This window comes from Leptodactylus fuscus, chromosome 10, assembly GCF_031893055.1.
Source record: "Leptodactylus fuscus isolate aLepFus1 chromosome 10, aLepFus1.hap2, whole genome shotgun sequence".
Taxonomy (NCBI): domain Eukaryota; kingdom Metazoa; phylum Chordata; class Amphibia; order Anura; family Leptodactylidae; genus Leptodactylus; species Leptodactylus fuscus.
The window spans coordinates 10837186-10863713 of record NC_134274.1 but is presented as its reverse complement, the minus strand read 5'-3'; the positions used below and the strand labels follow the sequence as shown (position 1 = coordinate 10863713).

The following is a 26528-nucleotide window of genomic DNA, read 5'->3' as shown; positions in this document are numbered from 1 at the left end:
GAAGCGGAGAGGCCCGGGGGGAAGCGGAGAGGCCCGGGGGGAAGCGGAGAGGCCCGGGGGAAGCGGAGAGGCCCGGAGGAAGCGAAGAGCCCCAGGGGAAGCAGAGAGGCCCGGGGGAAGCAGAGAGGCCCGGGGGAAGCGGAGAGGCCCGGGGGAAGCAGAGAAGCCCGGGGGAAGCAGAGAGGTTGGAGAGAAGCGGAGAGCCCCGAGAGAAGCGGAGAGCCCCGAGAGAAGCGGAGAGGCCCAAGGGAAGCGGAGAGGCCCAAGGGGGAAGCAGAGAAGCCTGGGGGAAACGGAGAGGCCGAGGGGAAACGGAGAGGCCCAAGGGGGAAGCAGAGAAGCCTTTGGGAAACGGAGAGGCCAGAGGGAAGCGGAGAGGCCTGGGGGGGGAGCGGAGAGGCCCGGGGGAAACGGAGAGGCCCGGGGGAAACGGAGAGGCCGAGGGGAAATAGAGAGGCTGGAGGGAAGTGGAGAGCCCCGGGGGAAGCGGAGAGGCCCGGAGGAAGCGGAGAGCCCCGGGGGAAGCGGAGAGGCCCGGAGGAAGCAAAGAGCCCCGGGGGAAGCAGAGAGGCCCGGGGGAAGCAGAGAGGCCCGGGGGAAGCGGAGAGGCCCGGGGGAAGCGGAGAGGCCCGGGGGAAGCGGAGAGGCCCGGGGGAAGCGGAGAGGCCCGGGGGAAGCGGAGAGGCCCGGGGAAGCGGAGAGGCCCGGGGGAAACGGAGAGGCCCGGGGGAAACGGAGAGGCCCGGGGGAAACGGAGAGGCCCGGGGGAAACGGAGAGGCCCGGGGGAAGCGGAGAGGCCCGGGGGAAGCGGAGAGGCGCAGGGGAAGCGGAGAGGCGCAGGGGAAGCGGAGAGGCGCAGGGGAAGCGGAGAGGCCCGGGGGAAGCGGAGAGGCCCGGGGGAAGCAGAGAGGCCCGGGGGAAGCAGAGAGGCCCGGGGGAAGCAGAGAGGCCCGAGGGAAGCAGAGAGGCCCGGGGGAAGCAGAGAGGCCCGGGGGAAGCAGAGAGGCCCGGGGGAAGCAGAGAGGCCCGGGGGAAGCAGAGAGGCCCGGGGGAAGCAGAGAGGCCCGGGGGAAGCAGAGAGGCCCGGGGGAAGCAGAGAGGCCCGGGGGAAGCAGAGAGGCCCGGGGGAAGCAGAGAGGCCCGGGGGAAGCAGAGAGGCCCGGAGGAAGCGGAGAGCCTTGGGGGAAGCAGAGAGGCCCGGGGGAAGCAGAGAGGCCCGGGGGAAGCAGAGAGGCCCGGGGGAAGCAGAGAGGCCCGGGGGAAGCAGAGAAGCCTGGGGGAAGCAGAGAGGCTGGAGGGAAGCCGAGAGCCCCAAGAGAAGCGGAGAGGCCCAAGGGGGAAGCAGAGAAGCCTGGGGGAAACGGAGAGGCCGAGGGAAAACGGAGAGGCCCGGGGGGGGAGCGGAGAGGCCCGGGGGGAAGCGGAGAGGCCCGGGGGGAAGCGGAGAGGCCCGGGGGGAAGCGGAGAGGCCCGGGGGGAAGCGGTCTAGCACTGGAAGGGGTGAGGTAAGAAAGGGTAAGACAACATTTAGGGTGCCCAATAATTTTCTCTCGTGCAGATTTTAGGGCACTGACAGTAGGATCCCGATTTACAACAATACAGAGCGAATAAATAAGTAACCGGGAAAACACAGACATAATGAGGAAGGAAGGAGGCGCGCTGTATTGTCAGGTAATACGCCGCCACAAAGCATTTACAGGAACGGAGGTGTAAAAGCAGGTAAAGAGCCGAGAATAATCTCCAAACATATTTTCTCCAAGATAAACACATCTTAGTGCAATGTTTATTTCCTTCTTTTATTCCTCAGTAAGCCCAAACTGTCAAGGTTTCACAGCGTTTCGGCATATGTGACAGTCACAATGACAAGTTCATAACAGCAGCGAGGCAAAATAAGGCCAAGAGCACAAAGCGTGCAGTGACTCGAAGTTAAAAGAACGCCACCATCAAAACAGCGCGCGGCGTACACACCGTCTGAGGAGGGGGGTGTTATCTGTATTCCATAGGCACAATGCTACCCGCCATTACCACATGTACTGTCGCAACTGAAGTTCTCTAAAGGGGAAAACTTAAAAAGAAAACTTAAAGGAACACTCCGGGCAAAACCGGTACATGACGTGTTATGACAAAATGCAGGTTCTCAGGGGCGGGTAAGGACACACAGGGGGTCTAAGAGGTTAGACGTGCACCCCCCCCCCCCTAAAATGTGTGGCCTATTGCAAAGGTTGACAACTGTGGGTGAAATCTGCAGCACTTAAGCCCCCATAAAATATAAGGTGCCCCATATACTCCCAACGTCTTAAAGGGATTCTATTATTATAATTGTATTTTTAATGACTAACACGTTGGAATAGTCTTAAGAATCTTCTCCTACCTTAAGATGTCCGCCTGCCATTTTCTTGTGGCCGGAGGGTATGAGCAGTCGGCTTTGTCCAAGGCCTAGAAGATTGACCCCCTAGCGCCGGAAGAAGACGTGAACAGAGACCGTTCCAGAAGAAGATGGAGGCGGTGCTGGAGATTTCTCTCGCAGCATTGGAGACGCCCCCAGTACCATTTGAGCACTGGGGCCCGCCCCCAGTGCTGCGAGAGAACGCATTTGCATACAGACGAAAACCAGGATTTTTACAAAATGGCAGCCCGGAGAAGACATCTAAAGGTAGGTGAAGAATAGCCTTTCTTAAGGCTATTCCTAAAAATAAAATTTTATTGATTGAATCCCTTTAATGTCTTCCTTATGCCCCCCTGCACAGACCATATGTAGGAAACTTACCCATGCACCTCAATGAGTCGGCACCAGTCTATTGCTGACTATAGCCCTGACTAAATGCTGTTAACAGAGCAAAGGAGGAACATAGGCAAGATGGCCGCCCCCATTATCATGTACAGAAAAAAATATTGTATATAAAAATTAAAAAAAAAAATTGAAAAAAAATTGATAGATTACAAACTGATCAATAAAGCCCTTTTAAACAGCTTTTTACTTTTGGCCATTTTTGTATCGTCTTCATTCTAATGGAGGTCTCTGGGAATGAACCCCATTGTTTTAATATCGTTGCCAGGCTGATTGTACAATGACAGGAGTGTCACGATCCCGCCGGTAAGCCTTGCTCATCTCCAGCCGGAGGAGGAGGAGAGATAAGTACTTGCACATATGCAGCGAGAAGATTGTGCCACTTAATACGGTTTGACAGCGTCTGCAGCTGTTAACAACAGAATCCGACCAAACCGAAGCCTGGGCACAATCTAATTGCTTCCTCTCACCTCTGGCTTCCTGGAGTTTCTTGCGCTCAGCCTCCCGCTCGGCGCGGCTCTGGGTACTTCGCACTCCCAAGGCACTAATCACCAGTCTCCTTGCGAGAACCGCAGACGTTTCTGGACGGTCTTTAGCGGGCTGCAGAAAGTCTAAAGTCACACAAGAACAAAAGAGGAATAAAAAGGACAATAATGACATTGAATGAGCTGACAGCGTTCTCCCCCCCCCCCCCCCCGGCTCGGATTTATAACGTGCGATCTAGACCGATAAAAGACTTGCGCAATTATTGTAACACTTGAGATAATTGCAGACGGAAAGTGCGGCGAGTAATGAAAAACCTTGTATCGTTAAGGAATGATAATTATGGATCCCACGATAAAATGAGCGATAATTAGGTCAGACCCGGAGCACGGAGGAATAATAACAGATTAGAAATATGGAAGCAGAGGATTTCTGCCAGAAATAAATATTAACCTTATGGAATAAGACGTTCCATTTCATGTAAAACTATGTATTCAACTTCTATGTGTCTCCATGGTAACAGACTACAGACTCACCCTCTGTAGTCAGAGCCTTCTTTCCCTTTAAAGGGATTCTACCATTAAAAACTTTTTTTTTTCTACCTAACACGTAGGAATAGCCTTAAGAAAGGCTATTCGTCTCCTACCTTTAGATGTCTTCTCCGTGCCGCCGTTTGGTTAAAATCCCGTTTTCCACCAGTATGCAAATGAGTTCTCTAGCAGCATTGGGGGCGGGCCCCAGCACTCAAACAGCACTGGGGCGTCCCCAATGCTGCGAGAGAACTCTCCGCCGCCTCTTCTTCATGAACAGCCTCTTCATGCGTCTTCTTCCAGCACAGGAGGTGAAAGTTGTAGGCCTCGGGCAGGGCCGACTGTGCATGCCCACAGGCCACAAGAAGATGGCCACTTACTTACTGTATAAGCAGCCATTTTTCTTGTGGCCGCGGACATGCGCAGTCGGCTCTGCCTGAGGCCTAGAGGTTTGAAGCCAACCTCTGGAAGAAGACGCAGTAAAGACCCCATTCCTGAAGAAGACGGAGGCGGCGCTGGAGAGTTCTCTTGCAGCATTGGGGACGCCCCCAGTGCTGTTTGAGTGCTGGGGCCCGCCCACAGTGCTGCGAGATAACTCATTTGCATACCGAAGAAAACCCGTATTTCTACTGAACAGCGGCGTAGGTTACACCTCTAAAGGTAGGAGACGAATAGCCTTTCTTAAGGCTAATCCGACATTTTAGGGTGAAAAAAAAAAAAATTTTTAATGGTGGAATCCCTTTAAACCTTCCCAATATACATGGCCTAGGTAATAGGGTTTCCCCCATGGACATAGCCGTATTCAATTTTGTAGACCATTAAAAGTTAAAATTTTTTGCAAATAAATATAAACATTTTGCAGATTTCTAAAAACTTTCTCTTATTGTAAAAATTCCAACAACGGAATATACAAAAATGAGTGTGAAATAAAGTAGCCTCAGTAAAGCCCCTTCCCCACCGTGTGATCTAATCTCAGTACAGGAGGGAAATAAAGGCAACGTGCCCTGGAAAATACAGAAAGAGACGAAACGTCCCCCAAATCAAGTGATTTCTATGCATGAGGGCTGAGGCGTGTGAACCATCTGGAGACGTCTTGGCCCACAGGCGGTTACAGACGCACGTATTCTTCTACTGAGGTCTCCAGGAGAGCTTTCCCTGGGCTCGGGACACAGTCAGGTCAAGATCACTGTTCCATGGAAACAACTTTAGTTTGTGAAAGAGAGAGAATGGAGGAAGTTCACGTCGGCTGAGCCCCGGGAGAGATCTTGTTCATTCCTCGCCGCGATGTTTCCCTACGCGTAAAGTGCTGCTAAAAGCCCGGACAGGGAACTGACTGCCTGCGACCAGCTCTGTAATCTGATAAATGGCCCCCAGACGTTCATTCTCATTATATAATGGAGTAAATAACCTCAGGCACGGCCACAAGTCGTCAGGCTGTAGGGCGACCTCCTGGGGTCATGCCAGGACCACCAGGTGAGTCCCACCAAACAAGAAAAGCCTATTGGCTTGTTTCCTATCTCTAGTTTCAGCCTGCAGAGGGGGACGGACTTTACTACAGGGCGGAGCTTAGTATGCTAATTCTTCTACAGAAGGCTGAGCAGAGGGGGAGAGCTCCTGCTGAAGAGAGTCGCCTTACAGACAGAGAGAGGTCTGACCTAAGGTTTAGAAGAAGGCAGAGAGACAGCAACTGCACAAGTCCCATAGAGAAGGCAGGGACAGTTTATTACCATCCCTGCCTGCCCGATTGCTGTATACACAGAGGTCAAGGATAAGCTATAGGAGCCTCCATGAAGTGATCAGCCGGGTGCCAGGAACTGCTGGGTCCTAGAGGACTCAGATCAGCTCGGCATCATATACTAGGAGGCTCCTGTAACTAAGGCCATTGCCACACCCACATCACAGGTTCTAGCCCCACCCATTATTTTCCAGCATCCTCCTCCTCCATAGACTTCTATGTAGGAAATAACTAAACCTGATAAGTGGAGAAGGAATAAGATACATTACCAAGTTTCTTCGATTCACCCGTACTATCCAATTACTAGAAGTTGTGAAGGAAGACTTTAAGGGCTGTGGCATGGTCACCAGGGTCAGGTGCCAACAAGCTGATGGGTCATGAAGTCTTGTCCTGCACCCCTGGCCCGAGGATGCTCTGAGTGCTATACTCTTCCCTATAACCATACAGGCAGTCTATACTGTGGAGCAACCTCCATAGGGAACAAGATGAGGCCTAGGAGAGATAGCCATTCTGTAGTGCCAGCTCATGCCAGTGCATATAGTGCTGCCCAGCACCTATCCACAGAAGGACCTGTAAGGACCCAGCCGTGCAGCCTTCAATGCGCTCCCTCTTGGCGTCTTTCATTGAACAACTATTGGACTTTTGCTTTTAACCCCCTTGTGTTATTGAATTCACCAAGGTCATCCCTCCTTAGAGCGGCATTAATGCAAACAAGAAGTGCAATCCTGTCTTTATTGATTCCAGTCCTTTATTAATAATGAATGGCCTGTGTAAGGAGTGTAAATATATGTAAATATAGTGATCGCTCCGGGTCTGGAGTCCTGGGCGACTTTACAAAAACGTAAAGAAAGCAAATTTATGGAGATGTGGAAGGTTATAAGGCCAAAGCAGAGACACCGCAGCCCAAGGTAAAAGGAGACATCAGTGTGTCCTATAAATATGGAGGGCTTGGCTAGGATGAAGACAGGAATTGCAGGTCAGCCCTACGCCAAAGCCATTGTCCCCGCGGCCCTTTTTGACCAACTGCTATTATTTTTTGGGTATTTTAACATTTATTGCTCTCCTTTCTGGCAGTGGAAGGCTGTGTATCATACATCTTCTCCCTCCAGTGCACCAGAGGGCAGGGGGAATACATTCACAGAATCAGAAAGGAGATGGGGCAGGCAAAACGACCCCTACCCTGGTGAAGGAGAAACCACCCTACCTCTATAGATCTCCTTCTTAGGTTATGTTCACACAGCACATTTGTGGTGGATACCTCATACAGATTCTGCATAGGAATTGAGTATCAAACTGCAGCCTTTTTGGGGGGTTTTTTCCTCACAACTGTGTGCTGAAAACCTTACGGCTGCTGTGATATAGTTGCTTACCTGCACAGGCCCGGGCTTTCACTTTGGATGCCCTGGTGGCTTGGGACAACGCTCGAACCTTCACCAACGGGTTCTTGCTGGACAATGCGTCACGAGCTAAAGGGAAAAACATTACATTTATTAAAATGATCAGTAACTTCTCAGACAACTTAGTCTCATCTAATCGTGTGATTTTGGACCAAAACATAATGCACTTTAATTAAATAGGTTGCTGGTTTCTGCCTGTAAAACCTCGCTAAATTTCCTGCCACTAGGTGTCTCCCTTCTAGCAAATTGGAAGTTCACTCCCTATTACTACGGACCCCAGTCCATGGAGGCACAATGGCTTCACAGTGAGTGGAGCATGGACTGTTCTCTGTTCACACAGTGAATGCACAGGGGAGGGGGCGATTCTCCTCACAGCTTCCACACACATCTACAAACTGCTTTCTCTGTGCACTGGACCTAACATTCTGCACATAGCACAAATTACAATGCAAGATATGTGTATGCATGGACAGCTCTAGGGATATTATTAGCTGCTTGCATTTGCCCTGTATTTATAGTCCAGTGTTCCCGGATCTCCTATCTTATAGTCAACTTGGGCTTTTCTCAGACATTTGTTTGCTATTGTACAGTTTCTCCTGGCAGAATTACAAGTAAACAAACCAGTAGTAGTGACAATAGATAGTGGAGAGAGGCAAACACCCCCCCCCCTTAGAGACAATTGTAAAATGTGCTGCAGCCATAATGGGGATATTAGCAATAAAAACATGATAGCACATCACATATGAAGGCTTATACAGTCAGAGAATAGACTGCAGATAGTTCAACTTTTCATGAAAGCTTAAATCAAAATCTCACCACCATCGCTGCTTAATTCTCACTTGTGAGTTTTCCTGACTTTGGCTTTTTTTATTGTTACATATTTCGTCCCCTCTGCATTGTCCTATAGTAATAAGGCGGATTACCATACCTGTGATAGGACTTGCGAATATTCCAAGAGCGTGTGTATCGTCCACCCACTTGATGTCAAACCCTTTCTTCCTGCAGCATAAAAATAACATGTACAAATGATCAAATACACAAGTCACACAGAAAGCTGCAAGCAGGAACTGAGGCCCATAAGCACGGACCATACACCTTGGACACATGCAGTCTGGAAATTCTCTGTCACATTCATTCATCACGTGGCCTTTTTGCAGTTTGGTCCAAATCAAGTGACTAGGGCTGGGCTGCAATACCAAGTACAGCCACTATACAATGGTCGGCACTGTGTTTGGTATTCGGGGAAGAGGCTGCGACGCTCATGATGAGTGGGGGGCCCAACAGTCAGATGGGGACAACTTTAAATCTTGGGCAAAACCCCTTAAATATGGCCCGTGGACTTCTCTCAGCTTTTCTAGAACAGTGGACAAAATTTGTCAAGTCATGTAAAGATGACAGAGTGGGGAATAAAAGTAAAAGTATCATAAGAAAGATCTGCCAGTCAGTCATCTGGAAATGCTGGGTGCCAATGATTAGAGCTGCTGTAGCTTTCTACTAGAGGTCACCCAACTTTCCCAGTAAACCCGAGATTAAGAGGAGCGGACAGGACTCACTGGTAAGTGGAGAAGGCGCGGAGTAAATCCTCGGTCTTAAATTCTGCAGGGAAGCCGTAGATCTCAATGACATGTGACAGTTCTAGATCATCGACGGGCGGCTCTTCAGGCTCGTAGTCGTAGTAGTTATATCTGGACTTCTTAGGGCTTTCTCCTTCTTCTGTGAAGGTCAGCTAGAAGAAAAGCAGGAGAAGTGATCTCCATCTTATAGAATGACTACTACAGATATCACACGTCTAATAAAGTGAGAATTGTAAAGACAACTCGAGCGCTAAATCTTCCACCTACCATAGTCAAAGTGAAATGATAACATTGTGGCTGCCGAATGACACCACTAGGGGGGGCTAAAGAGATTGCCGAAGACAGAACTAAAGGGGCATTACGGTAGTAAGATACACAAGTTGTATAAACTAGTAGATGGGTGTAGGTTCGACTGATGGGACCACCACCACCTTTAGTTCCCCATGCCACGAGGAAGAATTGAATGGAGCGGCAGTCAAGCACGGTTTACTTGTATCCAGGTCAGTGCCATGGGATATAGAGGACACAGGACCCCCATTCAGGCAAGGGGAGGGGTCACAATGGTATGGCTCCCAGTCAGCCAGCAGTTCTTCTTTATCAATAACTTGTAAGTGGAATACCCCTTTAATATAGAAGGGATACTCATCCCCTACCCCTGATCCTCCATTACGAAATCCATTCCATGACCACAACGACTGGGCCGGATGTAAAACAGCTCAGGTGACCACTTTACTGGCCACGGCGGTCACATGCAGTTTACTGGTGAAGTCACTTGTAATAGGTCACTAGTGTCCAGCATGTGACCACTGAAGCCAATAATCGGCCAAAGCAGTCCTGAGCCACTTCACGTCCAGCCGACTAGTGTAGGAACGGAATGAACGGGGCAACCAATGCCACAAAGGATGGCCGGAGGGAGGTAAAGATCCCTTCTTTTTTATTTTGCCGCACCCCTAGCTCTCCCCGGGTTTCTCCCACTGTCTACGTTAAGCAGGGCTATTAAAATAAACTGACGGTCTTGCAGAATTTACCTCTTGCACATGGCTAGGGTCCACACACTCTCCATCATCATTAAAGAGAGAATCCCAGCTCTCTTCATCGGTGGCACTGGCTACACATGGAGTCACTTTGTCAGTGGTTTCCAAAGATGTCCCACCAGGGTCCGTCCGCCCTTCCAGTGCGCAGTCAGTTCCAGTAAACGCATTACATTCCTTTGGGTCATCGGAACAACCTGACGGCATCCCACCATTAGAGCACAGGGCCGGCTCAGCGTCCTCCATCCCGGGGCAAGGCTCTGCTTGCTTTGAAGATGTCTCAAGAGACTCTGCATTCACCCCGGCTGGTACGGATTCCGCCCCTTCCACAGTTGTCACTGCGTCTGCCACCTCTAGGCTCGCCAATGGAGGATCAATGACCTGTATGTACACCGTGGGCTGTGGACTGGTGGCAGGGCTCTGTTCTGCAGACACTAATGCCTCTGCCTGTGGTGTATCTGCTAATACTACATCAGGTTCTAGATCTAAACTACCCGTGGCCTGCGCCACTTCACTACTGGTTTCCACTGTCTCTAAGGCGCTTTCCGAATCTGATGCACTACTGCTCCCCTCTAGTCTATTTTCCTCCCCAACGTCAGGTTTTCCATCTGCTTCGCTCACGTCGTGAGGTCTATCCTGAGCTGTATTGGCATTCACTAGTGATACAGAGCTATGTACGCCATCTTGTATGACCCCACCACTCTCAGACAGGCGTTCTCCACCGCTGAGCTCAATGGCGCAGACAATGGCGTCATGACTATCCTCCTCCAAGGCCTGTTCTTCTATAACAGGACAGGGGCCTAATTCTCTCTGTGCTCTATTCTCATAGCAGAGATCATTATTTGCACCGCTACCTGTGAGCTGCCCAGATGGGGCTTCAGTAGCGTCACTTACGGAGGTTTTTCCAGCACTACCTGCGGTGGGATGTAAGACCGCGCTTTGGTGTACAGAGGTGCCTTCTATATGGTCTACCTGGCGGTTATCTATAGTATGAGATGGTAAACCTACATTGTGGTGGTTAGATACACACATGGAGTCTCCTCGCCCTGCGCTGTCGGAGAACCTCGCTAAGCCCTCGTCTCTTCGCACAAGGTCTGCGGAGTTTTCTGATTTCCTAGACTGGCACTTTCTCTTGGTCTGCGCTTTCCTTCTGGCCCTATCTTGTTCTGCCCAAGTCTCCTCGGACTTCCTTCTATAGTCGTTCGGTTTTTTAGGACAATGGCTGGCAGAAGCAACTCGCCTATCAAAGGGTTGAGAGTCTTTGGGTGAGGAGCCATGGTGCACGGCGGCTGTAGCGTTGATGTGCGACGCCGATAAGCGGCTTTCGACCGCGCCCGATGTCGTCGTCTGCTCAGTAATGCTCAGGCTGCTAAAGTTGTCACACAATGAATCATTTGCGTCCGTTTCTGTCCTGATGCGATCCGCGCCCTGCTCTCTGTGCTCGGACTGCTTCTTAGCGGGCGATCTGGAGGACTTGACGTCTTGAGGGTCTCCATATTCCCGGCTTGTGGAACGCCAATTCGCCCTGGGGTTACTGTGTCTGTCCCGATTTGGGGTCTTCTTGGAAGAGAATCCAGTGTGCTCGGTGGAGGTTTCTCTGCCGACGTTTTCCTCGTCCGCTATGAGACGTCTCGCCTTCGGAACGTACAAGGCTTTATCGGGCCTTCGATTTCGAGGACGGTATTGATCCATTTTATTCTAGGTGTCCTGAGATGATGTATCTGTGCTGAGGGAAAATATATATATATATATGTAAATTACATTGTTTACACAATGGCCAACTTGTCTTTAGAACTTTACTCAAAAATTTGGATGTATCAATGGGGTTGGTAGCTTTAGTTATACAATTTCCAAAAATGAGCTATAAGTAGACTCTCTCAAAAAGTATGGGGACATGAAAGCCTCCAACCCTGAACGGTTAGGTTGGGACCAGCACGGATATATCTAGGACATGTCTGGTCGCCGGGTCAGAAAAGTAGAAAAATCATCATCGTGGACAAATCCTTAAAGTGGCGGAAGCCGATAAATGAATAAAAACTGTCTTGCCCATAGCAACCAATCACGGCACAGCTTTCATGCCGTATTCTGCTCCAGGTACATAAAAGCTGTGCTATGATTGGTTGCAATGGGCAAGAAAGCATTTTTTAAATGGCCAGCTTTAAGGCTAGTTCACACATGAATAGGGTGAGGCGGAATTTGGTCCAGAAAAAAAAAACGCTTCAGGAATTAGGAAGCGGTTTTTGACATTGATGCGGTTTTTGGTAAAAACCACCAGGTGGTTTTTCCCTCCAGCACAGTAAATGGACCGGAAAAACCCACAACGTAGTTTTTGGACGTAGTTTTCTGCCTCCTATTCACTTGTATTGATTTCCTGAGGCAGAATTCGCCTCAAGAAAGGGCAGCTCACTTCTTTTTTCCGCTAGCGGGAAAAAAAAGACCAGTAGCGGTCTACATAGACCTCTATTGTGAGGGGGCGGATTTTGAGGAGGATTCTGTGCCAAAATCTGCCCCCTCTTGCCCTGTGTGAACAGGGCCTTATAGGGCCAAAAGTGTTCCCAAAATGGTTCACTCTCAATAACTGGCCCATGTAATGGACTGCAGCATGATGTGGATCATGAAGCACACACGTATGCACAATGGTCCTGTTACTGGTCGTGTGATAAACCCCCCAACCAAGCGTAGCCCAAAGCAACCAATCACAGAAAAACTTTCAATATGTATTCTGCTCCTGAAAAATGAAAGCTGTTCTGTGATTGGTCGCTATTTTGCTTGTAAACCATTTCTAATAAATCTGCCCTATTGAACCCAGGACTCCAGTGCTGCAAGGCAGAAGTGATAACCACTGAGCCACCGTTCTGCCCCTGGCTACGTTCATATTCGCAACTAAACCTCCATTCTCCTGGTTCTCTGATGGATGAGAACAACGGACACCCAGCACTACAGTGAACCTAACACAAGACGGGCACATAAAGAGCACTGACTGCCAGGGAACGCCGATGAGAGCCAAAAGGGCTCAGGCTTCGACTACGAGTTTCCGCTCCTACATTTTAGCAGTTGGCAGGGGTCTCAGCCCCCCGGACCCCACCGAACGCCAAAACATGTTATAAGTGTCTCGGCAAGTGTGAAGTGTCGTGAAGTGGAGCGATAAGAGCTTTGGCCAGTCCACTTGAGCCACACGAGACGTTCTTCATCCCGACATCGGAGACTCTCGAGTGCTCGTAAAACGCACTTTGGAAATGAACAAATTCAACAAGAAATCGAGCGATCGTAATAGAAGAGGAGTCAGGCCGTGTTCACACTTCACCTCTCCTGACGCGTCTTACTACATACTTCTCGTCCTCATGAATGATCAATTCTATTAACTCTACTTTGGCCAAAGAGGGATCGCAATTCCCTATACCCCTATGGTCACACAGCCAGGTCTAATCCAATTTGTGACCCGGTGGTGCCCCCTGGATACAATGGGGCAGATTTATATAGTCTGGGGGTTGCAGAGCTCCCACTGTCACTGCCAAATTCTGTTTTCTGCATTTCAGTGGAGAAGGAGTGGACACGGCCATCTATCCCCAACATAGCAGCCCTACCGCCACTTCCATCGAGCTCAGCATTGCGTGTAACCTTGCTTTCTCCATCTGGGGGTGACACGTAGGCAGCGGCTCGTACAAACCGAAAACCAAACGTCTTGCTTTTAGCACAAGGAGGAAGCTTCCGTCTGTCAGGGGAGCCGCTATCCTCTGATGTGCCGTACAGACAAAGAGCAATAAAGCTGCATTCTGGAGAACATAAAGCGGGCACCGCTATATACCCGGCACTACAGAGGAGAGGAGGAAGCCAAGCACCGGCACCTGGACTAGGAGAGTAATGAGGCCAAACACGGAGAGGCGCTAACGTCACCGACTGGAGGCGCCTTCACCTACTGCAAACCGTATAACGCTCTTCATACAGTCCTGTCTGATACTACTACTATATGAAAAGTATTCACGCCCCGAGGACACTGTGCCGTATTTGTATGTTATTAGATTATTGGTTCCATCATTCACCTGTCGTCATCGGACATATCCAGATGTGCAGCCACCAAGATGAAACGTGCGCTGCGACAGACACGGCCATGTGCGGGGGCACAGAATAGCTCGGCCACTAACTAGTCATACAACAGCACAGAAGGGGCTGATCTCATATAACCAAGAGAAAATATGGAAAGGGGCTGCTCCAATAGGAAATGCAAACCACAGACGAGCAGGAGACCACGGGAACAGCACAACACAGCCACAGAATAACGTATACAGTATATTGACGTGGTATAATAATGTATACTGAGACAACATAATATACGCTGTATACAGACACAGTATATTGCACACCGTATATGGATGTGATATACAGTGTATACTGATATGGTATATGCTGGATACAGAACTAGTATAATATAGTCTGTATATTCATGTGATATTATATACTCTGCATACTGACATAATAGAATATACACTGTATACAGACATGATATAATATAAATCTACACTGTATGTGGATATGGTACAACATTTACTGTATAGTGATGTGACATAATAATATGCGCTGTATACCGACATGGCATAATATACACTGTGGTATATGGCACATAGTATAATAATATTCACTGCATATGTGTAATGATATACACTGTATACTGATGTGGTATCATATACGCTGTATTCTGATGTGATATAGTATACACTGTATACAGACATGATATAATATAAATCTACACTGTATGTAGATATGGTATAACATTTACTGTATACTGATGTGATATAATAATACGCGCTGTATACTGACATGGCATAATATGTCAGTATACATATGTATACTGTGGTATATGGTACATAGTATAATAATATTCACTGCATATGTGTAATGATATACACTGTATATTGATTTGGTATAATAATATATAATGTATACTGATATGGTATAATATTAAATGTATACTGATGTGATATAATATACGCTGTATACGGATGTGATATAATATATGCTGTATACTGATGTGATATAATATACGCTGTATACTGATGTGATATAATATACGCTGTATACTGATGTGATATAATATACGCTGTACACTGATGTGATATAATATATGCTGTATACTGATGTGATATAATATACGCTGTATACTGATGTGATATAATATATGCTGTATACTGATGTGATATAATATACGCTGTATACTGATGTGATATAATATACGCTGTATACTGATGTGATATAATATATGCTGTATACTGATGTGATATAATATACGCTGTATACTGATGTGATATAATATACACTGTATACTGATGTGATATAATATACGCTGTATACTGATGTGATATAATATACGCTGTATACTGATGCGATATAATATACGCTGTATACTGATATGATATAATATACGCTGTACACTGATGTGATATAATATACGCTGTATACTGATGTGATATAATATACGCTGTATACTGATGTGATATAATATACGCTGTATACTGATGTGATATAATATACGTTGTATACTGATATGATATAATATACGCCGTACACTGATGTGATATAATATACGCTGTATACTGATGCGATATAATATCTGCTGTATACTGATGTGATATAATATACGCTGTATACTGATGCGATATAATATCTGCTGTATACTGATGTGATATAATATACGCCGTATACTGATGTGATATAATGTACGCTATACACTGATGTGATATAATATACGTTGTATACTGATATGATATAATATACGCCGTACACTGATGTGATATAATATACGCTGTATACTGATGCGATATAATATCTGCTGTATACTGATGTGATATAATATACGCCGTACACTGATGTGATATAATATACGCTGTATACTGATGTGATATAATATACGCTGTATACTGATGTGATATAATGTACGCTATACACTGATGTGATATAATGTACGCTATACACTGATGTGATATAATATACGTTGTATACTGATATGATATAATATACGCCGTACACTGATGTGATATAATATACGCTGTATACTGATGTGATATAATATACGCTGTATACTGATGCGATATAATATACACTGTATACTGATGTGATATAATATATGCTGTATACTGATGTGATATAATATACGCTGTATACTGATGTGATATAATATACGCCGTATACTGATGTGATATAATGTACGCTATACACTGATGTGATATAATATCTGCTGTATACTGATGTGATATAATATACGCTGTATACTGATGTGATATAATGTACGCTATACACTGATGTGATATAATGTACGCTATACACTGATGTGATATAATATACGTTGTATACTGATATGATATAATATACGCCGTACACTGATGTGATATAATATACGCTGTATACTGATATGATATAATATACGCTGTATACTGATGCGATATAATATACACTGTATACTGATGTGATATAATATATGCTGTATACTGATGTGATATAATATACGTTGTATACTGATATGATATAATATACGCCGTACACTGATGTGATATAATATACGCTGTATACTGATATGATATAATATACGCTGTATACTGATGCGATATAATATACACTGTATACTGATGTGATATAATATATGCTGTATACTGATGTGATATAATATACGTTGTATACTGATATGATATAATATACGCTGTATACTGATGCGATATAATATACACTGTATACTGATGTGATATAATATATGCTGTATACTGATGTGATATAATATACGTTGTATACTGATATGATATAATATATGCTGTATACTGATGTGATATAATATACGCTGTATACTGATGTGATATAATATACGCTGTATACTGATGCGATATAATATACACTGTATACTGATGTGATATAATATATGCTGTATACTGATGTGATATAATATACGCCGTATACTGATGTGATATAATGTACGCTATACACTGATGTGATATAATATACACTGTACACTGACAGGCGTTGCAGATGTTTATTTCGGGAGAACACAGCCGAGCACCCTGGTAATTATTCCATCCCAAGACTGGGACGTGGCGGCGAATCCTATCTGCAGCAAATAATCTATGCGTAATAGATTTTACCTATGTAATTAGCAGAGTTATAATGAGACTACACGAGTCAGCTCAGACATCGATCTCCCACTCCAGGCCCCCAGAATGCAAATTCCACAGACTACATTAGCGGCAGCCATATTAATTATACAAGTCATACGCCTGGAATACACCCAGAATGCTAAGACGCCTCGCCACGTGGAGAACGGAGGGACAAACAAAAACAAGGCTTTACTACCTGAAACGAGAAGAATCTGCACGGAAGGCCTTAACCCTTTCACACATACATCATATAAAGGGGGTGTCAAAAGAAAAAACAAAAAAACAGAATTTTCCTTGTCTTATTATTTAAAGGAGAAACTAAGATGTTCTCCTGGTTTAGAAAAACAAATCTCTTGAAAATATTTTCACATAGAAGTCTATGCAAAGGAAGCGGCTGGAAAAGAGACAGATAATAACAGAAGCTAAGCTGTACTACACTGTGCGTGAGCTCCTCCGACACTGCTGTATCTTCAAGATAAGACCCTATACCTGCACGGAATGAGGCAAAGCCTCCTCCTTTCCCTCACCTCTCCATAGACTTCTGTATGCGAAGTGAGGATATAAATAAAAACTCAGCAGATAAGGAGGGAGAAAAAGATTTGTTTAATAAGATATGTTACAGACTTGCTTATACTCCCCTGCACTATTATACGTGTAGCGCTTAATGTGTAGTCACTTTACAGTCCGCGTGAAGGATGAGTAGCCATCTGCTGCATTTCTAGTATCATTTTTTACATAATAAAATAATATAACTAATGTCAGTGCTTTGGCTATTATTTTGCTGTAATGCTTTTGTTTTGTTCTTTCCTCGCTTTATGGCAGCCCCGGGCCCTGTTATAAACAAAGTAACATAGCAGGGATTCCCAGCAGTCTGCAGGTAGGAGACCACAGGGGTCCTGCATACAAGCTGTACAGGTAAACTAATGTTATGAGGAAAGGCAAAGCAAGGGGACAAGGAATTTTTTCTTTTATTGTAAAAAAAAATAATAATTAAATATAAGTATAAATATTATATATATTTGTTTTTTTGCAAAATGTAAAATACTACCAGATCTATGAGAACAATATACCGGCTCATCAAGTGTGTATACAGATTCCAGCGCTAAGGGCACGCTCTAGGCACACTCCAGGGCCAGGGGCATGCTCTAGGCACACTCCAGGGCCAGGGGCAAGCTCTAGGCACACTCCAGGGCCAGGGGCACGCTCTAGGCACACTCCAGGGCCAGGGGCACGCTCTAGGCACACTCCAGGGCCAGGGGCACGCTCTAGGCACACTCCAGGGCCAGGGGCACGCTCTAGGCACACTCCAGGGGCACGCTCTAGGCACAATCCAGGGCCAGGGGCAAGCTCTAGGCACACTCGAGGGCCAGGGGCACGCTCTAGGCACACTCCAGGGGCAGGGGCACGCTCTAGGCACACTCCAGGGGCACGCTCTAGGCACAATCCAGGGCCAGGGGCAAGCTCTAGGCACAATCCAGGGCCAGGGGCACGGTCTAGGCACAATCCAGGGCCAGGGGAACGCTCTGGGCACACTCCAGGGCAAGGGGAACGCTCTGGGCACACTCCAGGGCCAGGGGAACGCTCTGGGCACACTCCAGGGCCAGGGGCACGCTCTGGGCACACTCCAGGGCCAGGGGCACGCTCTGGGCACACTCCAGGGCCAGGGGCACGCTCTGGGCACACTCCAGGGCCAGGGGCACGCTCTGGGCACACTCCAGGGTCAGGGGAACGCTCTGGGCACACTCCAGGGCCAGGGGAACGCTCTGGGCACACTCCAGGGCCAGGGGAACGCTCTGGGCACACTCCAGGGCCAGGGGCACGCTCTGGGCACACGCCAGGGGCACGCTCTGGGCACACTCCAGGGCCAGGTGCACGCTCTTTGCACACTCCAGGGGCACGCTCGTTGCACACTCCAGGGCCAGGGGCACGCTCGTTGCACACTCCAGGGCCAGGGGCACGCTCTATGCAGACTCCAAGGCCAGGGGCACAATCTATGCAGACTCCAGGGCCAGGGGCACGCTCTATGCACACACATGACTAAAAGCAGTGACTATCCAAAATGTGTCAACGACTAATATGGGAATCTAATAAAACCTACATTTACGGGACCTGAGCCGTGCAGGACGCCATTCCTGTAGGATGTGTCATATCTCATGTACTTGACTGAACACATTTGTGTTTTTCACAGTATGTTTTATTTTTGCCTCCTCCTGTACAAGTCTAGGAGCAAACACTGAATTTCTGCAAGAGAAAAAAAAAAAAAACACGCTCCCTTTTCTGTAATTGCTGCGTTTTCTACAGTGTTCTTTTCTGCAATGTGTGGAGAACATTAAATGACATTTCATTCAATTTCCTGGGATTGAAAGAAACTGATTTTTTCCAATGTATTTCTGCAACAACCAAAAAAAAAGTACATTTCCATAACATGTGGCGTCCTCTTAAGGCTTTGGCCCCGTGTGGCAGAAAAGCAGATTTGTTTGTCGCAGATTTTGCTGCGGTTATTTGAGACAACGTCAAGAATGGCTACATTAGGAACGGGAACTATATAGGGAGTAGGCCATCAGTAGACAATCGGTGGGGGTCTGACACCTGGCCCCTGTACAGATCAGCTGTTTCTACTGTCATCCTGCAACATAAGTTTACTATGTCTATTAAGACTATCGAGTTGCTTCTAGCGCTGGAAAGTGACTGGATTGGCTGATCAGTGTAGGATTCGGGTGTCAGACACCGACCAATGGGGAATTTGTATAGAAAACATTCACACTGATCAAGGTGTATAAGCCCACTAGCCACGTCACAGTGACCTCCACAGCGACCACCACCAACGCAACACAGCACCCACAGAAGATCCACAACCAAGTCCACAGACGCATCCATTAGCCACCGACTTCTACCACACGAGATTTGCTGCGGGCACCTCCGTCACGTGTGAACTTAAAAGCAATAAATCACTACCATTACAAGTGTCCGCCGCCCAGGAATTATACGCTATAACAACTACTTAAAGGGTATTACTAAAACACATGAGACTAAGTCTATGAGCTGTCTGTGTATGACGTCGCACCATATCAGAAGTCATTATAATATTAGATATAATAATATATATTCCATTATAATTATATTACCGCACAGACGTCCCACCCACCAGGGCTCACGTATGTCACTGACCTGCACGTGCAGATGCCAGGCGGCCTCTCAGAGGTCAAGACTTTGCAGCGCTATTCACCATTCAGGAGCCTCGGACAGACTGGAAATGAAAAAATAACAAAATAACTACAAGGACAGTATACGGCTCTTACAGGGTGTGTATACTTCTGCAGAGAGTCTCCTAATCTGATCATGATGGGGGACAGGACCGCCCATGGATGATTATCCTCCTGCAGTAACAGGTTATGGAGGGTCCCAGGAACAGACCAAAAATCATCCAAAACAGAAATGGTTGAGTATAATTACATGGAGGGTCCCAAGGGTATCCGCGCTGAGACTTGTAGTCCCACAACAGCCAGAGTGAGCGCCGACTGACAGTTGAGATCTCAACTGAAGCCGCAGCAGAGACGGACGGTGCATGTACACAAAGACATAACTGCTGCGGCTTGTGACACTATGGAAGAGCTTACTGACAACTATGGTGTACGAGGTGCTGGGACTTGTAGTACTAGTGTGCGGTGTATGAGGTGCTGGGACTTGTAGTACTAGTGTGCGGTGTACGAGGTGCTGGGACTTGTAGTACTAGTGTGCGGTGTATGACTTGCTGGGACTTGTAGTACTAGTGTGCGGTGTATGAGGTGCTGGGACTTGTAGTACTAGTGTGCGGTGTACGAGGTGCTGGGACTTGTAGTACTAGTGTGCGGTGTATGAGGTGCTGGGACTTGTAGTACTAGTGTGCGGTGTATGAGGTGCTGGGACTTGTAGTACTAGTGTGCGGTGTATGAGGTGCTGGGACTTGTAGTACTAGTGTGCGGTGTACGAGGTGCTGGGACTTGTAGTACTAGTGTGCGGTGTACGAGGTGCTGGGACTTGTAGTACTAGTGTGCGGTGTACGAGGTACTGGGACTTGTAGTACTAGTGTGCGGTGTATGAGGTGCTGGGACTTGTAGTACTAGTGTGCGGTGTATGAGGTGCTGGGACTTGTAGTACTAGTGTGCGGTGTATGAGGTGCTGGGACTTGTAGTACTAGTGTGCGGTGTACGAGGTGCTGGGACTTGTAGTACTAGTGTGCGGTGTACGAGGTGCTGGGACTTGTAGTACTAGTGTGCGGTGTACGAGGTGCTGGGACTTGTAGTACTAGTGTGCGGTGTATGAGGTGCTGGGACTTGTAGTACTAGTGTGCGGTGTATGAGGTGCTGGGACTTGTAGTACTAGTGTGCGGTGTATGAGGTGCTGGGACTTGTAGTACTAGTGTGCGGTGTATGAGGTGCAGGGACTTGTAGTACTAGTGTGCGGTGTATGACTTGCTGGGACTTGTAGTACTAGTGTGCGGTGTATGACTTGCTGGGACTTGTAGTACTAGTGTGCGGTGTATGAGGTGCTGGGACTTGTAGTACTAGTGTGCGGTGTATGAGGTGCTGGGACTTGTAGTACTAGTGTGCGGTGTATGAGGTGCTGGGACTTGTAGTACTAGTGTGCGGTGTATGACTTGCTGGGACTTGTAGTACTAGTGTGCGGTGTATGAGGTGCTGGGACTTGTAGTACTAGTGTGCGGTGTATGACTTGCTGGGACTTGTAGTACTAGTGTGCGGTGTATGAGGTGCTGGGACTTGTAGTACTAGTGTGCGGTGTATGACTTGCTGGGACTTGTAGTACTAGTGTGCGGTGTACGAGGTGCTGGGACTTGTAGTACTAGTGTGCGGTGTATGAGGTGCTGGGACTTGTAGTACTAGTGTGCGGTGTATGAGGTGCTGGGACTTGTAGTACTAGTGTGCGGTGTATGAGGTGCAGGGACTTGTAGTACTAGTGTGCGGTGTACGAGGTGCTGGGACTTGTAGTACTAGTGTGCGGTGTATGACTTGCTGGGACTTGTAGTACTAGTGTGCGGTGTATGAGGTGCTGGGACTTGTAGTACTAGTGTGCGGTGTATGACTTGCTGGGACTTGTAGTACTAGTGTGCGGTGTATGAGGTGCTGGGACTTGTAGTACTAGTGTGCGGTGTATGAGGTGCTGGGACTTGTAGTACTAGTGTGCGGTGTATGAGGTGCTGGGACTTGTAGTACTAGTGTGCGGTGTACGAGGTGCTGGGACTTGTAGTACTAGTGTGCGGTGTACGAGGTGCTGGGACTTGTAGTACTAGTGTGCGGTGTATGACTTGCTGGGACTTGTAGTACTAGTGTGCGGTGTATGAGGTGCTGGGACTTGTAGTACTAGTGTGCGGTGTATGAGGTGCTGGGACTTGTAGTACTAGTGTGCGGTGTACGAGGTGCTGGGACTTGTAGTACTAGTGTGCGGTGTATGACTTGCTGGGACTTGTAGTACTAGTGTGCGGTGTACGAGGTGCTGGGACTTGTAGTACTAGTGTGCGGTGTATGAGGTGCTGGGACTTGTAGTACTAGTGTGCAGTGTATGAGGTGCTGGGACTTGTAGTACTAGTGTGCGGTGTACGAGGTGCTGGGACTTGTAGTACTAGTGTGCGGTGTATGACTTGCTGGGACTTGTAGTACTAGTGTGCGGTGTACGAGGTGCTGGGACTTGTAGTACTAGTGTGCGGTGTATGACTTGCTGGGACTTGTAGTACTAGTGTGCGGTGTACGAGGTGCTGGGACTTGTAGTACTAGTGTGCGGTGTATGAGGTGCTGGGACTTGTAGTACTAGTGTGCGGTGTATGAGGTGCTGGGACTTGTAGTACTAGTGTGCGGTGTATGAGGTGCAGGGACTTGTAGTACTAGTGTGCGGTGTACGAGGTGCTGGGACTTGTAGTACTAGTGTGCGGTGTATGAGGTGCTGGGACTTGTAGTACTAGTGTGCGGTGTATGACTTGCTGGGACTTGTAGTACTAGTGTGCGGTGTATGACTTGCTGGGACTTGTAGTACTAGTGTGCGGTGTATGAGGTGCTGGGACTTGTAGTACTAGTGTGCGGTGTATGACTTGCTGGGACTTGTAGTACTAGTGTGCGGTGTATGAGGTGCTGGGACTTGTAGTACTAGTGTGCGGTGTATGACTTGCTGGGACTTGTAGTACTAGTGTGCGGTGTATGAGGTGCTGGGACTTGTAGTACTAGTGTGCGGTGTATGACTTGCTGGGACTTGTAGTACTAGTGTGCGGTGTATGACTTGCTGGGACTTGTAGTACTAGTGTGCGGTGTATGAGGTGCTGGGACTTGTAGTACTAGTGTGCGGTGTATGACTTGCTGGGACTTGTAGTACTAGTGTGCGGTGTATGAGGTGCTGGGACTTGTAGTACTAGTGTGCGGTGTATGAGGTGCTGGGACTTGTAGTACTAGTGTGCGGTGTATGAGGTGCTGGGACTTGTAGTACTAGTGTGCGGTGTATGAGGTGCTGGGACTTGTAGTACTAGTGTGCGGTGTACGAGGTGCTGGGACTTGTAGTACTAGTGTGCGGTGTACGAGGTGCTGGGACTTGTAGTACTAGTGTGCGGTGTATGACTTGCTGGGACTTGTAGTACTAGTGTGCGGTGTATGAGGTGCTGGGACTTGTAGTACTAGTGTGCGGTGTACGAGGTGCTGGGACTTGTAGTACTAGTGTGCGGTGTATGACTTGCTGGGACTTGTAGTACTAGTGTGCGGTGTATGAGGTGCTGGGACTTGTAGTACTAGTGTGCGGTGTATGAGGTGCTGGGACTTGTAGTACTAGTGTGCGGTGTACGAGGTGCTGGGACTTGTAGTACTAGTGTGCGGTGTATGACTTGCTGGGACTTGTAGTACTAGTGTGCGGTGTACGAGGTGCTGGGACTTGTAGTACTAGTGTGCGGTGTATGAGGTGCTGGGACTTGTAGTACTAGTGTGCAGTGTATGAGGTGCTGGGACTTGTAGTACTAGTGTGCGGTGTACGAGGTGCTGGGACTTGTAGTACTAGTGTGCGGTGTATGAGGTGCTGGGACTTGTAGTACTAGTGTGCGGTGTATGAGGTGCTGGGACTTGTAGTACTAGTGTGCGGTGTATGAGGTGCTGGGACTTGTAGTACTAGTGTGCGGTGTATGAGGTGCTGGGACTTGTAGTACTAGTGTGCAGTGTATGAGGTGCTGGGACTTGTAGTACTAGTGTGCGGTGTACGAGGTGCTGGGACTTGTAGTACTAGTGTGCGGTGTATGACTTGCTGGGACTTGTAGTACTAGTGTGCGGTGTACGAGGTGCTGGGACTTGTAGTACTAGTGTGCGGTGTATGACTTGCTGGGACTTGTAGTACTAGTGTGCGGTGTATGACTTGCTGGGACTTGTAGTACTAGTGTGCGGTGTACGAGGTGCTGGGACTTGTAGTACTAGTGTGCGGTGTATGACTTGCTGGGACTTGTAGTACTAGTGTGCGGTGTATGACTTGCTGGGACTTGTAGTACTAGTGTGCGGTGTATGACTTGCTGGGACTTGTAGTTCCACCACACTTATTACTCTATAACTCCACTACAGCCACAGTTTATCTTCCCCAGATGTGATGTTGTAGCTCCCCGTTGCTGAGCCCTGTAGTCCTCCCCAGTGGCGCCCCCTGTACTCACATGTCCGCTCCTTCCTCCTCCTCACACTCTGCAGCTGCTACATTGTATTTTTTTCTAACTGCTTCTGGTCACGTGACGCACTGCTGGGCTCGGGCTACGGCGCGTCTGCCGGGACAAACTTCCTCACAGATGGCTGATGTGACATATTAGACATTTCTTTCTTCCTGAAACCTTTGTGTTGTGGTCAGTGTAGGAGGAGGAAGCAAGTGTGCAAGAATAGGAGTGTGCCCAAATGTACAGGGGGAGCCACACAATGGGTGATACCAACCAGACTGTCCCAGGGATAACATTAGACACAGTGCCCACATAATGTATACCAGCAAGAGCGCCCCCCATAGGTGATACCAACCAGACTGTCCGCATGTATAACATTAGCACCAGTCAGAGCGCCCCCCCCATAGGTGATACCAACCAGGCTGCCCCCAGGTATAACATTAGACACAGTGCCCATATAATGTATACCAGCCAGAGCGCCCCCATAGGTGATACCAACCAGACTGTCCCCATGTATAACATTAGACACAGTGCCCACATAATGTATACCAGCCAGAGCGCCCCCATAGGTGATACCAACCAGACTGTCCCCATGTATAACATTAGACACAGTGCCCACATAATGTATACCAGCCAGAGCGCCCCCCATAGGTGATACCAACCAGACTGTCCCAGGGATAACATTAGACACAGTGCCCACATAATGTATACCAGCCAGAGCGCCCCCATAGGTGATACCAACCAGGCTGCCCCCAGGTATAATATTAGACACAGTGCCCATATAATGTATACCAGCCAGAGCGCCCCCATAGGTGATACCAACCAGACCGTCCCCATGTATAACATTAGACACAGTGCCCACATAATGTATACCAGCCAGAGCGCCCCCATAGGTGATACCAACCAGACTGTCCCAGGGATAACATTAGACACAGTGCCCATATAATGGGCACCAGTCAGAGCGCCCCCCATAGGTGATACCAACCAGACTGTCCGCATGTATAACATTAGCACCAGTCAGAGCGCCCCCATAGGTGATACCAACCAGGCTGCCCCCAGGTATAACATTAGACACAGTGCCCATATAATGTATACCAGCCAGAGCGCCCCCATAGGTGATACCAACCAGACCGTCCCCATGTATAACATTAGACACAGTGCCCACATAATGTATACCAGCCAGAGCGCCCCCATAGGTGATACCAACCAGACTGTCCCAGGGATAACATTAGACACAGTGCCCATATAATGGGCACCAGTCAGAGCGCCCCCCATAGGTGATACCAACCAGACTGTCCGCATGTATAACATTAGCACCAGTCAGAGCGCCCCCATAGGTGATACCAACCAGGCTGCCCCCAGGTATAACATTAGACACAGTGCCCATATAATGTATACCAGCCAGAGCGCCCCCATAGGTGATACCAACCAGACCGTCCCCATGTATAACATTAGACACAGTGCCCACATAATGTATACCAGCCAGAGCGCCCCCATAGGTGATACCAACCAGACTGTCCCAGGGATAACATTAGACACAGTGCCCACATAATGTATACCAGCCAGAGCGCCCCCATAGGTGATACCAACCAGACTGTCCCAGGGATAACATTAGACACAGTGCCCACATAATGTATACCAGCCAGAGCGCCCCCATAGGTGATACCAACCAGGCTGCCCCCAGGTATAACATTAGACACAGTGCCCACATAATGGGCACCAGCCAGAGCGCCCCCATAGGTGATACCAACCAGACTGTCCCAGGGATAACATTAGACACAGTGCCCTATATAATGGGCACCAGTCAGAGCGCCCCCCCATAGGTGATACCAACCAGGCTGCCCCCAGGTATAACATTAGACACAGTGCCCATATAATGTATACCAGCCAGAGCGCCCCCATAGGTGATACCAACCAGACTGTCCCCATGTATAACATTAGACACAGTGCCCATATAATGGGCACCAGTCAGAGCGCCCCCATAGGTGATACCAACCAGACTGTCCCAGGGATAACATTAGACACAGTGCCCACATAATGTATACCAGCCAGAGCGCCCCCATAGGTGATACCAACCAGACTGTCCCAGGGATAACATTAGACACAGTGCCCACATAATGTATACCAGCCAGAGCGCCCCCATAGGTGATACCAACCAGACTGTCCCAGGGATAACATTAGACACAGTGCCCACATAATGTA

General features: G+C 48.1%; 1 protein-coding gene across 2 annotated transcripts in view; it reads right to left on the bottom strand.

Annotated features, from left to right (window-relative positions):
* The window catches only part of R3HCC1L (R3H domain and coiled-coil containing 1 like), a 29675-nt gene extending 5268 nt beyond the window's left edge, over positions 1-24407 (bottom strand). The window contains exons 1-7 of one of the 2 annotated variants that reach the window (XM_075258427.1): positions 24333-24407; positions 19841-19919; positions 9537-11265; positions 8488-8660; positions 7863-7933; positions 6908-7003; positions 3260-3400 (exon numbers count right to left, since the gene is read on the bottom strand). In XM_075258427.1, the coding sequence (XP_075114528.1) occupies positions 3260-3400; positions 6908-7003; positions 7863-7933; positions 8488-8660; positions 9537-11231 (2176 nt within the window). In that variant the 5' untranslated portion in view covers positions 11232-11265; positions 19841-19919; positions 24333-24407. The remainder of the gene's footprint in view (positions 1-3259; positions 3401-6907; positions 7004-7862; positions 7934-8487; positions 8661-9536; positions 11266-19840; positions 19920-24332) is intronic. The other variant, XM_075258426.1, reaches the window with a different exon arrangement.
* Positions 24408-26528: the final 2121 nt, after the last annotated feature.